The sequence below is a fragment of the Melanotaenia boesemani genome, chromosome 6 (genome assembly GCF_017639745.1).
Source record: "Melanotaenia boesemani isolate fMelBoe1 chromosome 6, fMelBoe1.pri, whole genome shotgun sequence".
Classification (NCBI taxonomy): domain Eukaryota; kingdom Metazoa; phylum Chordata; class Actinopteri; order Atheriniformes; family Melanotaeniidae; genus Melanotaenia; species Melanotaenia boesemani.
Window position 1 is genome coordinate 19,741,460 of NC_055687.1, and position 17,885 is coordinate 19,759,344.

General features: G+C 38.6%; 1 protein-coding gene across 1 annotated transcript; it reads left to right on the forward strand.

Annotated features, from left to right (window-relative positions):
* Positions 1-15,657: 15,657 nt before the first annotated feature.
* On the forward strand, positions 15,658-17,092 carry LOC121641415. Its single transcript, XM_041987526.1, has 3 exons — positions 15,658-15,821; positions 16,127-16,321; positions 16,715-17,092. The coding sequence occupies exons 1-3, from the start codon at positions 15,789-15,791 to the stop codon at positions 17,090-17,092; spliced, it is 606 nt and encodes a 201-aa protein (XP_041843460.1). The 5' UTR covers positions 15,658-15,788.
* The last annotated feature ends 793 nt before the right edge of the window (positions 17,093-17,885 follow it).

Below are 17,885 nucleotides of genomic sequence, written 5' to 3' on the forward strand. Positions count from 1 at the left end.
ACCCAGAACCCCACCCTGAAATCCCCTGAATCCCACTCAGCCCCCTTCAAACCCCTACACCCCTCCTGCCCTTGGGCTATACCCTGGGTCCCAGGGTGGCAACCAGACACCAGGGCATGAACCAACCCTCACCATGGCAGCACATCCGGGCAGGCCCAGATCCTTGGCACATATGGACCCCACCACCTCGAAGGAAGGGGGGCCCACCCCACGGAAACAGAGCCCAGGACCCCCACCCAGCCTACCCCAGAATAGTTGGGCCTCCTGGCCCAGGGCCAATGCCCACCAACCCAGGCACCACCAGTGGCCTCACCCCCCCACCACAAAGGGATCACAACCGCTGGCCCCCACAGCCCCCGACAGGGCCAGACCTAGAGCCACCCTGGTGGAATTTCACTTCAAGGTCTCTTCCAAAGGTGACCGTGCAGCTCAGGAGGTCCATTGAGTAAAGATGAAAAGGATTCATTTAAATTCAAGTGTAAGTTTCTCTCCATCCTAGAATGAAGGAATTATAGTCTTCCAGAGTGACTGATAGACAGACGGAAAAGTTGGTTTAATTCTGATGAGACTTGTACCCCTCTCTGTCTCTCTCCCTCCCTCTCACTGCCTCGTTCTGCCAATATGTACGTGTCAGCAGCTCACTCAAGCAGGATAATTCAGTACTCACTCCATGGATAAGGACTTCTATCCAGCTTTAGTCTGTCACAACATTTGTTCCACATTTAAATGAGACTACTGCAGTAGGATGATTGCGTATAGATTTGTAGAGAGGGGCACAACAAGGAAGTGGAGACAGGAGAGAATCTGTGGGAAACATGGGGTGAAAAGAAGGAAGAAAACAAAAAAAGAAAAAAAAACGTAAAGGAGGGAAAGAGAGAAGAAAAAGAAGAGGGGGATAGACAGGAGAGAAGACACAAAGGAGCAGTGCTACTTTCTTTGCCAGAAACACTCAGTACAATCAACTGTTGTTGTTTCACCATCACTCTGGTCCCCATGACAACTGCCCTGGATTCTGATGCATCTCACACAACAACATGCATCTATTATAAATAGGTTGAAAATATGACATATAAAACAGCCCAAACTGTACTAATGCAATTAAATGAAACTTATTGTAATGCAGGGAATTGCATTACTGGAGCAACAGGTTAAAACACTAAGTAGTACTACAAACTGTGCAGAGTAGTGGATCACAAAGGCTGCTTTTAGGTGTTCCTACACTGTTTTGAAGTAGGCCCCAGATATGCTTGGCCTTCCAGATCTATGAAATCACAGCTATGTTCGCCTGTCAGTAGGAAAGTGTATGGGTACCATTTTTAATTGGTTATATGCTCAAGAGTAATTGTGCTATGCTTCTGTGTTACAGCAAAATTTGAACTGTGCAGTAGTATGATTGTTTATGTAGAGAATAAGATGTGCATTTTTCTCTGTGTAGACAGCAAAAAATCTACGAAAAAATTTGTACCAGTTTGCCCTATCCTGCCTAACCCTAACCTTTATAGTTTTGCTGTAGGCTTTTAAATCTCATACCAGTTATCTATTTTAAGTTATACAACTCATTAGATTTTCTTTAACTACCAACATACATGAGCTCAACATTAGCATTTTTTATCATTTGGGTTGGGTGGTGGGGTAGGAGACAGATGCGGTTTTAACTAACATTGGAGGGGGTGCCAGGTTAGGCCAGTTCTTTTTAATGGAGTGGCACATTCATGAAGAGCTTTTAAGGATTTCAAAATGTACTGTATAATTAAGGCAATATTATAATGGCAATTCAGTTACATGAGACATGAGACTGTGGCCATGGATTCATGGAGGAGGTCTTCTATACATGAATAATAGAAAGAAGCATTCTGCACTTGTACGACACATACCAAATCTGCATAATCACAGCAAATACGTATTCTGCATGAAACCTCAAAATTGTGACACAAACTCCTCTGTACCTAACAACCTACACATATGGGGGCATTATAAGAACTCTGTATAAAAGTCTCCTTCTTTCCTGAAAAGCATATCAAGTAATCTTTCTGTTTTTCCTGTTGAATGTATTCTCACTACATGCATTAGAAAGCCATTCACTGCTCATTTCAAACCCTTAAGCTAAATGTACTCCGAGTATGACTAAGAGAATGCATGTTTTTGCCAGTGTGAGAATAACTGTTTGTGTACCTTGTATATGCAAGTTTGATCTTTGCATGTTATAGCAGTGATTTGTATGCATCTTTGTAAAAAGTGCAAGCATCTTTGTGTGTCTTTGCATATTGAGCAAAGCAACCACTTCTTTAGTGTGATCTTCTGTCTTTGCATCTCTGCTTCTCCTTCTCTCTAACTGATGGTGACAATTGTTCTTTTTAAATAGGAGTGGATCAGAAAGCAGGCTGAGTAAATCTTAATTATGGATGGCCTATGTAAATGTTTTGAAACCAAGAGCATTATTTTTAGTGTACCTCAGTACAGACACACTGTCTGTCCAAAAAATCAACTCTATCAGTGGAACTTCAAGTTCTTCTTTCAGTTTCCGATAAGTCTTGATCGTTACCATTGATGCTGACAACTACATCCTGGGAATCATATATTGCTTAAGTGGGGCAACTCTGGATTTTCCTATCAAAAAGGATACGTGTTTCTCACCTTGATTGTTGGTTAACAAGAGATACAACACAATGCCATATCCCTCTTGGCTGGCATCCGAGAAGTGACTGATCTGGGCGATTTTAGTAGTAACTAGTTTAGTAATTTAGATTTAGTAACATCAGCTGTCCTTCAGCTCTGAAAGTTTTTCGAGGTGCATAGCCACTGCAGCAATGTTTTCCGTGGCCGGTCATAGATTTCTTCATCCCAGCCTCTTTTCTCTTTGCAGAGGTCTCTCAAACAGGTAGGAGGAGTGGTGTGAGAAAGCCCATTGGATTGTAAACTGAACCAATAATGGATAAGATGCCTCGTCTTGTGCTATGCTTATCCTTCAGGTGTATCTTGAACTTGAACTTATTTGAAATAGAGCACCACTGCGCACCTAATGCCTGTTCTACTGGTAGCTCATCATTCTCTAAGTCCAGATCTTAGACTTCAACTGCATTGTTACGGCCCAGCAGGCCGTAACTGCATACCCAGATGCATACCCATTCTGTACTCAGCTGCTTCTGTGTTCAGATCACTTTCTGGCCACCAGAAGAAATGTAGCAGATTGGTGTCTGTATCTGGAACCCGCAGCTATATATATTTATATATATATATATATATATATATATATATATATATATATATATACATACATACATATATATATAGTCTGCACCATGTTTGCAGGCTCTTCAATTTGAATAAGCACCCTTATCAGATTTACAAAAGCTTCACCAGAGCTGGTAGAGATTGAGCGTCTTGCTAGTGTAGTTAAAAGTAGTCAGATGGCACAGAACATCCATAGTTTATCTATGGTATACTCTTGACTTGTGTATCTCTGAATGCTTCTTCCATTCACATCTGCACAAAGCCTCACATTGTTGAGAGGCACCAAAAGCCTCTCAACAATGTGGACTTGTTTTAACTATGTTTAATGCAAAAGATTGTTGCAAAGTCCCAGGAGCAGTGAAATCAGAACATGTTGTTTATCTATGAAGCCTAGCTGAAATGGGCGCAAACTAAAGTCTGTGCACAAACTGACATTGTACACAGACATACAGCTTTTTTCTTATATAAAAAATAGGAGGACTGTTATAAGACAATAATAATAATAATAATTTAAAAATAAAGTGCAATTAATGTAAATGAATGTGTAGTTAGATTCCATGGTGGCATTTCACAAAAGAAAGAAATTGTTTAACTCTCAACAGAAAGATTGAAAGTTTAGCACCAGTGTGTTTACACCATGGGCTACTCAATTCGGTCCTACGAGGGCCGCAATCCAGCAGGTTTTCCATGTATTCCTGTACCAACACACCTGAGTCAAATTAATGAGTCATTGTGTAGAACCTGATTGGCTGTTAGAGCCACCTAATTTGACTCAGGTGTGTTGGTGCAGGGATACATGGAAAACCTGCTGGATTGCGGCCCTCGTAGGACCGAATTGAGTAGCCCTGGTTTACACCTTCAAAGCATACTTTTTACACCAACGGCATTAGCTCTAAGAATACAGTATGATGCAGTCAACAATGAAATGATGATGTCAGTCTTAAATAGTTTAATGCAGTTATTTAACACATTCCCGTTACCTAACCTTGATTAGCTCTAAAACCTTACAGAATGGGGAAATCTCAGGGTTTAGCAAAGCTCTTCGAGAAGAAGGACTTGGATTAATTGTTGGGGCTTTTAAGGCAATCCACATGCTGTACAACATTTGGATATTTATTGCATCCTTTCAAGAAATTTTATGAATGACTGAAGACCGTGGCCCAAAAGGTAGTGCAAGCCACTAATTGAAAGGTCTGTGGTTTAACTTTGAAACTGCTCTGATTTTGTTGGCCAGCAAGAATAAAAACATGCTGAAAAAATGCAATCCTTTTACCAATTAATGAGAATAAAATCTAACAGCAAATGCTTCACAGCTGCAGCAATGTTCTGATAACATTACTTCTGCAAGTTATCTCCAAATACAGACACTATAGGCTAATAGATAATTAACTGAGAGTTACATGGTACTTGAACAAGAACAGGTGGCAGCAGTGGATGGAGACAAGAAATGGTAAAGAAGCCTTTATTCTAGGGCTGGGCGATTAATCGATAAAATCGATAAATCGAATTTTCCATTTCTGGAGATTAATTTTTTTGAAAATCTGGATTTTTTTCCATAGTTAGGTAGCAGCAGACTTAGCCCTCCCTCCACACCAGAACAGTGTTTGTCTGACAGATTTTCAGTAAAGTGACCCTTCACTCACGCCTGGGATTTAGCTGTGCGTATGACTGCAGTGAGAAATGCTGCTCTCTATGAGATGCAGAAATCAACTTAACCCACAAACCCTAGTTAAGAGACAACCTTCATCAGGGGAATTATTTCTGCAGTGGATCCTGTATGATAAGGATCCAGATGGAAAGAGATCACGGATGCATTGTGTCGCATATTTCAATGTAAGATATGAAGTCGTTTATATGGTGGAAAAGCTATGACATTATGTGCTTTAGTTTTGCTAGCATTCATCTATATAAACAAATGAATGTTTTTAATAAGTTTATGTTTTGTAAAAGAAAAGGAAAAAAAATCGATTAAAATCGGAAATCGGATTTGGTTATAAATAATCGGAGATTTTATTTTTAGGCCATATCGCCCAGCCCTACTTTATTCTGTAGAGAAAACTAGAGAAATGCTCACATTCTAATGTCAGCTTGTAGACAGTATCCAGCAGTTAACACTGAAACAGGGTTATCCATTAAAATTGCAAGTTTTTTTTTCTACTTATTGAATGGTTTGAGCATGTTAGCTTTAATGTAGAGAAAAAATAAAGTTGTGTTATAAGTATTTGCTTCTATTTTAGAACAAGGCATGTTATATTTGAAAGCTGCAAAAAAGTTTTGTTTTTGCTGCATGTGAGAGTGAAAGCGCACAGTTTTTATTTAACAAGCCAATCACAGCATCCTTTGGGATGCAAGCTGCAAAGGACTAACGTGAGTGTTGTAAAAAAAGAGAAATTAGCAGCTACTTAGAGCCTGTACTGCCAGAATTTATGCAGTTTTCATTGAACTCCTGCCGTATCAGTAAACTGTTCTTGTGTGACTCAGCTGAGATTTAGCCACATCAATCTCAACATCAGCATGTGTAAACAATTTTTTTTCAACATTTGGTACCAGACTGAGAATTCTGACTTGGGATTTTGAGATGAATGTGTTTCTCTGAGAGTGCAGATCTCATTCTCAAAGCCCCAAACCAATCACTCAGCTCTCTGAGGATTGTGGATTATTTAGCTCTTTCCCGATTGGTTATGAAGGCAAGAAATACGCTGGGATTGCCCCAGTGGAAGGCTGGGAATTGGAGTTCTGAAGTTTTTTATGTGTTTCTCTTAATTTCCTGAAACTCTTTAATGTTAGTCTATATTTAATGTGGGTGTGTATGAATGTGTCAGTTCCTTTAAGTGTAAATGTAGAATAATTAAGAGAGTGTAATGAAGAGTGCTGAACTTGTGTGCATGGAAAGAAGTTCTTAATTAGCACTCATTACAACATATTGTGGCAATATGTGGTTGACAGAAAAAACAGATGTTTATTGGTTTTAGCAGTTTAATGACCGTAATCTTTGCCAGTGCTGCATGGTGGAAAGTTGTCTATAGTGTCTGCAGCCAGAGGCCTCAGAGAAGAAATTCTGATTGCCACTCTGGGGATGAAGATACAGTTTCATGATCATAATAATATCTGTGACTCCTGGTGAATCCTTCATTCTGCTAGAAGACTTCTGCTAGAAGTTTTCCTGCTGCAACACACCTGAATCAGACTCAGACTTGTGTAGAGCTTGATGTTAGCTAAAGGTGCTAAAAGGGGCTGGTGCTTACAAATGAAGGCTGAAACCAAATGCTGTGTCAACAATTTTCTCTCACAAATGCCTTTTCAGTGGGAAATGAAAAATGTGGGGAGAAACATCAGAGACAGGAGACACTCAATGTTCTTCAGCTGAGATGTAAACAACCGGCTCCCCCATCACAACATCTGATTGTGAACCTTTAGACACAACCCTGGACATGGAGGAACCAAAGAACCCACAGCTTCACTTAGACCTGCCATCTGGAAATGTCCAGTTTTCTTTACTTACAACCGATGACACAACTCAAACAGAGGACAGCACATGGGATTCTTTGGCCAGCAGTTGTCTTTACCTAATAACTATGGATTACATTTGCGGTATAACAAAAGGAAAACTGTCAGTTTTGTTTGTCAGTCTGAGGCAAACCGCCTCGAAGTTTCCATGTTCTGTTCTGAATTAGATGTCTGTTGACACAATTAAATGTAATCAAATGGTTTTATGTGATTTAACATGTTTGTTATATATTATTATCATGGGTAACTTGCTACTCACTCATCTATAGTAGGAAGCGTTTGATCCCAATGTTTACTCTAGATCTTATTGCAGTAAACACTCATTTTTTTCAAGCTGGTATTGGCAAGCAACTGCTGCACAAACAGCGGCTATTTAGGTCCACTCTTTCCTCTTTATCCATCTGATTTCTGCGTTATTGTTCTATCAATGTGCTCAAAAGACACTGAGCCAGTGTGCTGCTTGATGGGTCTGAGACTGTAGTAACAGTGTAATGTCATTACCCAGAATACATTGCAATGTAAACAATAATGGTAGTGAATGTGTAAAAGGATTTTTTTTTTTTTTTTTTTTTTAATTTCTAAAAACTAAAGAGTATTTTTAGGAACCTGTTTTTATAGCTGAAGCAAATTTTTATCAAACAGGTCTATTAATCCTCCAAGTCAGGGTTCCCTTTTTTTGGGGATGATTTTCACACTTGGTCTTTGTCCTTTAAGAAAGGCCAATTTGGCATCCGTCGTCTATCCCATCTTTGCTCTGAGATCTCCGGCTATTAAAAGTCAGTCTGATGTTTACTCTTGTCTTATCTCTTGCTATGTAACTTTCTCTTTCTTTTCATTACCTCTTCCAATAATGTCCTCTTTGGTTTCTTTGTTGAATCAGCTATGGTGTGTGTGTTCAAAACAACCAATGTTGATATCCAGTTGCTACCGTGTGACATGAGGCCATAATTCAAATTACAGCTGTCATGTGTTGCCCATGGCTGGAATAATAAAGTTGTGAAGTGTTTTTTGTCAGCCCCCAGAGACTGCAGACCAATGACAGCTCCTGGAATGTGTATAATGACTTGACTGGGTGTTGAGGTCGGAAACATATGTAGTATGTCCCCACAACATAAGTACTACAAGTACAAACATTAACATATAACTGTAGGTCAGGAAGAGAGCGGGAAGTTCCCCACAGGGTTTAGCCAATCACAGCACAGCACACAGCAGGAAATACCTCCTGGTCCTGCCCACCAAAAACGTACACACACATGCTTGCGGACACACACTGAGACTTTTCTATAGGTTTGTTTGTCATAGCACCAAGGGAGTAAAACCAGTACAGAGAGGACACTGGGAAGGACTGCAGAGACTATATACTTACACAGACACATACAGGTTTGCACATATAGGCACTCTTTCTCTTCACATACACATGCACACTCAAATACTTACACAGGGGAACAGGATAAAAATACTGTGCTGACAAGTCAATTAATCAGATGTGAAGGTGCTGAGCAGAACAATCCTTTACAAGGCTGGAGTTCAAAAACATGCTGTGTGTGTGTGTGTGTGTGTGTGTGTGTGTGTGTGTGTGTGTGTGTGTGTGTGTGTGTGTGTGTGTGTGAGAGAGAGAGAGAGAGAGAGAGAGAGAGAGAGAGAGAGAGAGAGAGAGAGAGAGAAAGAGAGAGAGTGATACTAAGGTTTCTGTGCTTAATAACCTGTATCATAAGCTGTTGATCAGAACATTTTGAAGAAATAAAATGAAACTGTAATGTTTTTGTGTCAAGTTGAAGCTGCATTATTTTTGTTCCTGTTCATCTTCCTGTGGTTCATAAAAAAATAATGTGTTTAACTCAACCCATAAATATGAATTCCTAAAACGTGGACTGTATACTGTATGCTTGCATGTGATAAAACAGCTTAAATGTTTAAACTCAATTGTTTATTCCAGGTGTTTTCACAAAGCCAGTTGCTGAGACTGTCAGGTTAGACTTTATATGGTTTTTATAAGTTTTTACCAACAATACCAATGAATTATATATGGTAAAACAAATTAAAATGAAAAAATATGTACAAAGATGTTTACAGCAATTCATATTTTTCAGTGTGATCTACAGTTTTAATTCACTTAACTTTTTTTTCCTATCTTGCTCCTCAACGCGACTCTCATCCTAATGCTACTACTGTACGACTTGTACTGTACTACTAGTGTGATATCTGTGGGGCTTCACGTTAATTCAAGCAGTCATTACAACTTTCATCCATGCTCACCACATCGCTATTCATTTCACTCTTCAGTTTTGATAATGATCTCCCCCACCTCCCCAGCCTCCTGCTGCATTAGCCAGTTGTTTCTTGACTAATGTAGGAGGATGGGAGGGGGCAGGGGGATGTTCTTAGGGACAGTCTGTGTCATGTTTGCTCAGATTGCTCCAGAGAATCACCAGAGATGAGTCACCACCATTACAAATGTGTATCAGATTCAATCTGAAATAATGTCCTAACTGAAATGTTTACATTTATTATTAATTTATCTGGATTCATCCAATGAGAAGTGATAGTGTGAAAATAGGTTCCCTCTAAGATGGCATTGCCATATGTTGCATGTGTTAAGAATATGTTTTTTCTTATCCTTTATCTTTTGCTTTATAAAAAAAAACAGGGAACCAAAGCTGCTTTTGCAACATGTAATTAACTTGTGTAACTAATGTAATGTCTATCACCTATAAGATAAAACAGTGAAGACTGGGGGGGTGCACTGAGTATTATTAAAAGTATAAAAAGTTGAATCCTTTATATATGCAACACTGCAAACTGGGTGTCATAATTTGCTGCAAAAGCAAACCAAACAGTTCCTTCACATTAAAAAGCCTTTTTTATAGATTTTACACACTGGCTAAAATGATGAATTAATGCAACACGCTTGTCAGAAAGCTTAGCTCTTAACTTTGCCGTTCATTAAATATGCATCTACCTAAAAGGATAATTGTTTTGAAATTCAAAAAACATTGCAGAAAGTCAATGTGCAAGAAGGAGCAGTCACAGTAAGTGCCTGAATGAGTAGCTGCAAGCAGCTGGCTGCACACCTCTGCTTCTCAGTTTTCAATTTTACTGTGCCTTGTTGTAAGCAAACTCCCGCAACATGCTGCATAAAATCAAGTTATGATTGCTCAAAGGAAATACAGCTTGTTTTGTTATCCACAGAGCTCTGTGGCTTGTAGTATTAAATTGCATTTGCTATTGTCATATTATCATAGAAGACAGACACTGTTCTTCTGCTGTGAGAAGTGAAGCCAACACACGTCCCTCAGTCAAGCCTGAGAATGTAATAAACTCAAATTCTAAGATGCTAAAATTTTCCAGTAAGTCTTTATAGTATCATCACATAGATACACCCTCTATGATCAGTGTGCAGGGTGACCAGATACACATTTTTAGTCTAGTCACACTTCAGCTTAACCTCTTTTGAAAAATATCATGACTGGTTTTAGAGAAGACCAAGAAAACTTAAAACCAGCAGTTTAAAGCACTAACAGGGTTTGTCAGTTCTTTCTATACGGTCTATTACCACAAATAACTACAGGTGTCACCAAGTCCACCATGTCAGCTACATGGGAAAAGCTACCATTTTTATCAGAAAAGGCAATGTGAGAGTTGTGGATAATCTTCATTGTTTCATGTTCACACAAAAAAAAAAATATGAAGTGAAAATTTATTTAAAGAATTCCCAAACCAGGTGAAAAGAAAATGCAAAAATATGTTCACCCATAAAATAATTTTAAAAAGCTATATTTTATGAGTTGTATATTTCATATTTACTGATGATACAAAAAGCCAAACTGCTCTGGGAACTGCTAACACATGAGTCATAGACCGCAGCATTCCTAATTTATGGCTGCAGTCGCTGTGATGGTACAGATAGGTCAGTGTAACACTTGACTGGGTTGGGGAGTTAAAGCAATAAAATTAAATATACTTCATTACTCATTAATGATTAGAGTGGTCTGTCAACACCACTGAAGCATGTTGACTTTGGTTTGAAATTAACAGTGTGATTGACTGACTGACTGACTGACTGACTGACTGATTGACAGATATCTCCTGAGCAGTGCTGAAAGCAGTCAATCAACAGTGGCAACTGTGGTAATGACAGGGATGTGTGCATTCCCTCAGGAAGAGCTGTCAGGTCAATAGATCACTACTATTCTGACACACAAACACACATTTACACACACACAAGCTGAAACAATGCATCCACTTATGAAATATGCCGCCATTTTGCCTGTAAACACAGTAAAACTCTCAAGCACACAAACAGTTTAGTGTTGACAGACTGCGGTGCTGCTTTTCTTCTCTTATTCGTTACATACTCCTCCCAGGGGATTGACACGCACACAAATACAAACACGTTTCAAGAACTTCTTTACATCAGCTGAACTGGATTATAACTGACACGGAAACTAAATAAAAGCAGTTCAAGGATGAGCATGTCGAAGTGTGCAAAATGTATTGTCGGTACTGCATGGCTACCCACAACTGCAGCAAATGAACTGAATTTTGCTGGTTCATGGATGCTTCCTAATCCTGTTAGTTCCAGGATAGTTTATCTGGCCTTTGTCTCAGGCTGGGCAACCACATTGTCTCAGCTTGCGTCCCCACGTGACAAAAGCACTAATATGTTTTAAATTGGCCTGAGCCCTGTGAGAAGCTACAATGGGTCTGATTAGGTACTGGTGAGGCAGTGGAGCAATTTCATTAGAAAAGACTTCGATCAAAGACTTTATTGCACTGCATTGATATAATATGATATTGAGCTATTTCCTCTTGAACAACAGTCTCTATAATCTATTTGGATCTAATAACACTATACATTACATTAATTTATGTGTAGATATTGTGTGGTTTTATTAAAAGGCATCCACAGAAAATGATGTAGTCACCAGAATGCATCGCCTCACACTTCCCCCCTCCCCCAGTCCTATCAATCTGTTCAATCACATCTGTCAGTCCTCCTCCACTTCCTCTACAGTCTTCATCCTTCCTTTTTCCCCCCAGTACTTGTCTCTAAAGGTCAACTTGCAGTTGTGATGATTTAAGAAAATAACTTTGCTTCCCTATGCATTACAGTGAAAACACATTATCTGCGGCACACTGATTTGAATGTAAATGAAATGTGTCCAAGCAGAGGTGGAGACAGTTTAGATGGAGTTGACGTGGGGTAAACAGGTTGTTTTAATGACCTTTCATATCATGCAGGGACATGGCTGTTTACAAACAAACAGAAAGCGGTCAGACTTGTTTACCAATTACACAGTAGTGACAGATGTGTTTACAATCCACCAACACTGCCAGGCGCTGATGATTTTAATATTCATACCTGTGCTCTCCACAAAAACCCTCACTCACACTGGAGAGGAGTGCATTTGGAATATTAGTGGAAATTTAACACAGGAGACAAGAGAACGAGTGGAAATTTGAGGGTGCAAAGAAAAATTCATATTTAACTACATTAACTCAAAATTAATGATGGTTAAACTGGCTGATCATGTAAATGCAGCACATCCTGGAAATCCAGCATCTGGTGGATTAATTCAGTATGGTTTCACTACATTTTTTTTTTGACAGCACATGCTGCACATTTCCGCAGGCATTTAACACTGTAGTTCTGTAATTACAAGGTCTTAAGTATTTTACTATTTGTGCCAAACAATATCAGCAAAACCATCTTTCCTAGTTGATATCATTAGAATGTTAAAGCAATGTGAAATTGTGTGATTTTAGTGTTAATTCAGATGCATGTAGACTTTTTCTGCAGGAGCTTTGCCTCTGACTTAAGGATTTTGCTTGATTTATTGCTTTTGTTTTCATCATTCTCTGCAGTGTAGTTCACTACAGGTGTAGCTGCCTATAGAAATGATTCATTATTTATTTCATGTTTGCAGTTTTTTCCACTGCTGTAGACAGGTGGGGAGTAGGGAAAGGAGGGGGAAAAGGGAAAAAAAAGAGCTGAGGGTTTATGTCTTATACTTACGCAGGCTTTTTCAAAATGTACAGTGGGCAGTGTTGGGAATGAAACGCAGAAGAACTAAGGTGTAATTTTGATAATATGGAATGGGATATAGGAAGTAGTATGCATTAATGGCCAGTATTTCTTTCTTTTTTTTTATCACTAGACAGGAAAAAATACACAACACAATCTAATTCACAAAATATCTTATACCTCTGACAAGCTGCACACAATAAAAACTTCTGCTGTGAAGAAATCCATGTTTCAGCTCACATTATTGGAGCTTGCTTAACCTTTAAAAGTCTAGTTAGGTAGAACACATGTTGAGTTACTATATCTTTTATTGAGAATATGCAGAATTTCTTTCAATCTGACTGATCCATCTATCATTTAGTTTAGAAATGATATGCTACAATATGACGTCTACTTTTAAAATAAAGCAAGATTTCAACAATTTGAAGGATCTATGGATCTTCCTTAAATAATTTTCTACTGAAACTTCAACTGTACCAGCCACAGTAAAGTCTCCAAACTAAAGGACTTGGTGGGTGAAGCTAGCTGAATAGCCATTACATTTTGTTTGTCTTTGCCAACATACAAACAACACTTAGTTGGGTCATTCAGATACTTATATTAAAAAGATAAAGATTTTTTTTTTAAACTAACAGAGTAAGAAGGAACTCAGTGATCTGAAAGCTCGTGTTTATTAACAAAAAAGTAGTTATAAAGTAATTTGGGGATGGAAGACACTGAGATGCATCAGCATACTTTGACTTGAACAAATCATGAGTCAGTAAAGATTCACACCTCTGCTTGGAAACAATCAGCGGCGTAAGGAGAAACAATCATTGATCTATTCAATATTTCAGGTCGTAGGGTTAAAAACTGGGAAAGCATGTAAATGATCCATGAAGGGCAGCACACTATTTATATGTTACCACAAGATTTAGTTGCAGGTACATTCATACAGCAGAGATTTTTACCTCTGCCAAGGTGAAGGTTATGTTGTTGGCAGCATTGGTTTGTCCATCTGTATGTCGATTAGCAACATAATTAAAGCAGTAAAGGAAGGGTTTTGATAAAAATGACAGGAAATTTACAAAATGGAATAAGGAGCAAGTGATTAGAATTTGTGGGAGGTCGGATCACCGCCTGGATCCAGGTTTTCTTTTAAAGAATTCTTTACAGCCACAGGGCAGGCACAAACATTTGATAACATTGGTGAACTTTGTCACATCCAGGTCTTTTGCCGGTGGAAACAAAAGATTGCTAAGGTATAACGCCATTTGGATTTTCAGTGTCGATCCTCATAGATTTTTTTATTTTGATTTGAAATGCTAAAATGTTGTGTTGTGGTTGGCTGCCATGGACATAGTTATTCCACAGACAACAAGAGCTCATTCTTTGAACTACAGAAAAAAAACACAAAAGCCCCAAAAAGTTGTGCTAAGTGGCTAGCGGCCATCAAGTATGTCAATACTGACTGATGTCCTTTAAAATTTTTTAAATCCTTTGAAATACCATGAAATGGCAGTTTACAGTAACAAAAACAAATGTCTGTTGTTGGTTTCTGTGAATTTTTCAATGTTTCTTGTTAACAGCTCCTTCACTATTGCTATTAGAGCTTCTAACTCAATAACTATTGCCCACAATCATTAGCAAAAAAAATTACAAGGCTTGGCAGAGGTCTGCGCTCTGAGTGCTTCTAGTTTTTAAATGTATTTTTCTAATGAGCACATAGGCAATAACTTGAACAACAGTTGCTCTAAGGTACAGTGTAAACAGGTTCAGGGCATAAATCTTTTCATGTAAATATCACACAAATAAGCCTCAAATCATAACATCTCAGACATAGTTTCACATTTACTCTTTTAATTATATCATTTTAGTTGCGCTCTCTGTTGTGGCAGTCCCAAAGAGCACAGAGTGCAAAATAAACCAGCATGGACGGGTTGTCTTAGTGGCTGTACTCTTGCTAGGCATTAATCTAATTAACACAAAACACATTAACATATTGATACATATGCATTATCACATCCAGTTCTCAACCTCTGTTGCCTAATTTAACATTAAAGTATACACACAGCATTTTCTTTACAACTGCATCTCACCAATAATAGCGGGTCCTTTTAACTTGTTTCCCTGTGACGAGAAGGTCCCATGAAGAGTATTGTAACTGAAGTTATAGTCCATTCGGTGTCATGTTATTTTAGGAACAAGTACTTGGCAGTGCTTATTTAAAGATATATATTTATGTATCTAAATTATTTTATTAATTTATTAGCCCTGTAATAATGCCAGTTCAGTGCCAATCCATGTGTTTGAGGACCCCAGAAGTATGATACTATGCAGAGGTAAATGTTGATTCTGAATATTTTTCCCCAGATAAGTGGTTACATAAAAAAAACAAAATGTGCTGGATAACTGTAGTACACCTATAATGATAAGTTAACACTTAAAGTGCACTAAATTTTGCTTACAGTATTGACACAGGGTGACATGGTATAATAGGTGCAATGCAGCAGCAGCAAAAAGTCACAGTGTTACACCGAACATGTTTCAGGTGGTTGGAAACACTTAATTGGAGGTTAACTTCCTCCTTCCTTACAAAAAAATTTGTAGCGGGCAATTTGGCATGCATAATACCCTGTGCATTAGGCCTTAACATTGCTTTCATGCACTCATCTATATGTTCCTGAAACATTCCCACACTACAGCTGTGGAATAAACCTCAACACTGTGGGCTACATTTTCTTTGATGTTGTAGAGGAAATTCATTGTATGATCTTTGGCCTTCACATTCAACCGGCTTCCTTTGTATGCTTTCTTATTCAACTAAAGAAGACATAAGCCATGCATTAAAGGCAGAATCTGTAGGATTTCACAGCAATTCTTTCCAACGCCAGGTGGCAGTAATAAATAAAACACAACTCCGTCACCTCCACAAACCACCACAGGGTGGCAGTAATGAGTAATACTCCTCACCCCTCCCACCCCCAATTCACACAGCAGCGCCACTTTCATCTCCACCGTCCACAAGACTTATTTAGGAGCTGAGATGGCATCCAGTTTTTCAACTCCAAGTGAACCAGTAAGTAACTGTTTAAACAAGTTCTGCCTCACGCTGAAAATTGTAATTTACTATGTTGTTTTGCGAAGTAGTACATGTTAAAATTGCAATGCAGTATTATGGAATAAACAATGCTAGTAAATGAGGCAAAGCTATGTGATTAGCTATCTAGTTGCTAGGTTAATTATAACGTTATAAATATGTTTGCAAATATTCAGCTAATATTAGACTGACTTAGACTAACAGACTGACACGATAACACGATGCAGAATTTGCAGGTTTGAATGTTGTTACAGATACGTCAGTCTGTGCACTTGTGTTTTCAGAGTGACGAGGACGATGTGTCACAAAGTTCGCAGCGTTTGAGCCGAGGCAGGTCCGGTGGACGGTCGAGAGGACGAGCAAGAGGGTTCAGGGTACGAGGCAGAGGCCGAGGCCGAGGAACACGAGCTGTAGCTTCCAGAGCTGAGCACTCGGATAGAGTTGAACAGTATCGCCGTGACCGTTTGGCTGCCACACAGGTAAAATGCAGGATGCAGCTTCATGTTCAATGGTTTGTCAAGCTATCACTGATAAAAAATATACTTAAAAAAAGTCCTTATTTTCACAAATATTGCAATAACTAATAATGCTACATATATTTCATGTATTATTTCTTGTTGCAACGTAAATGCGTTTTTATGTGTAATTTATGGATGTACTTACAGCACTTATTCTTAGTATTTGAACTTTTTGCTTTGACAGTCAAACCATTTCATCAGATACTATAGTAATATTTAAAACTCTATACAGAATAGGGAGACACAGGCCTTCACTAATAAATCAAATCTTTTACTTGGCTTTACACTTTGTTTTCCATTAATAAATAAAATTAGGCTCCACTTTTATAACTAATCTTTTTTTATACCTTGCAGAGACTTCTTGATGACATGACTGCTGAGGACCTAAGAAGGCTTGCATCACAGCTCGTCGTAAGGCAACCAGGCCTGATTTTTGATCTTCTATTGCAACAGAGCAATTCAAGCGTCTCAGAGGCAGCTGGAGTCCCAGGAATGCCCTGGTGTACTTGTGGGTTATGCAGGGAGATGCCAACCGACAGGGAGAGGATCTGCTGTGGTCAGACACCAGCTAATTGCATCAGCAAGCTACCTCATTTTACCCAATATTGCCTTGATGAAGGATATCTTAGGATACATAGGCATTATCGAGAAGATGTGACAGCACTTGGCCATGCAACAGAGCCAGGTGATAACAGGCAGTACCGGTGTGCCGCCTATAGGCATTTCATATAATGGAAGCACGGCTCCCTGGGAGCAGGAAATCGGCGTGTCATCCCCAGTTGTTGTGTGTGGGCTATTAGAGAAAAGTTTCCTGATCCACACAGACAGTACACCGGTTTTGTTCCTGGCATATGATTGTGTTTTTAGCTAAACTGCTAATTAATAATAACAAATCTGTGAAATTTTATAGATTGTACATAATTATTGTATAATTTCTGTTCACTTATAACTTTGTATTTTGTTTTTCATTTATGTACAGTTATATAACTTAATTTGGGATAGTTTGTTTGTATTTATACCTTTTTGATTAAAATATACTCAAATTTACATGTTTTACCTCGTTAATTCAGTCACGTAATAATATAATTAATTGTACAGTGAGATGTGACTGCAATGGAACAAGACAAATGTTTATTACAATTTAACTGCAAAAAATAGATAAATATAACTGATGTAACAGCAGCAATACACAGTATATACACAACAAACACCCCATAGACCAAAGGATGTGAAAGTTTGATTGCACAACAGATATTCAATCCTTCTTGACGATGTTTTATCTGTGGCAAACACCACTGACTGAATACACATTTTCACATTCACATTTTCTTTGTTCATTACAGTTATGGAAATAATTATTAGATGCAGTAATGGGGTTGAGGGGGCAGATTTTGTGACCTAAGCATCAGATGTCTGCTTTTTGGAGACCTTGGCCATGACCTTCTGCTGTCACTGGAGCAGATCAGTCTAGTGTGAAGTTGCTGGGATGAGAATCATCTCCACATGTGAAAGCATGGTCGTCGGA

Excerpts from the sequence above, each read along its gene's own strand:
- LOC121641415 (XM_041987526.1), top strand. The coding sequence starts at position 15,789 with ATGGCATCCAGTTTTTCAACTCCAAGTGAACCA. Across the intron at positions 15,822-16,126 it reads TTTCAACTCCAAGTGAACCA|AGTGACGAGGACGATGTGTC; the intron begins GTAAGTAACTGT and ends TTGTGTTTTCAG. Across the intron at positions 16,322-16,714 it reads ACCGTTTGGCTGCCACACAG|AGACTTCTTGATGACATGAC; the intron begins GTAAAATGCAGG and ends TATACCTTGCAG.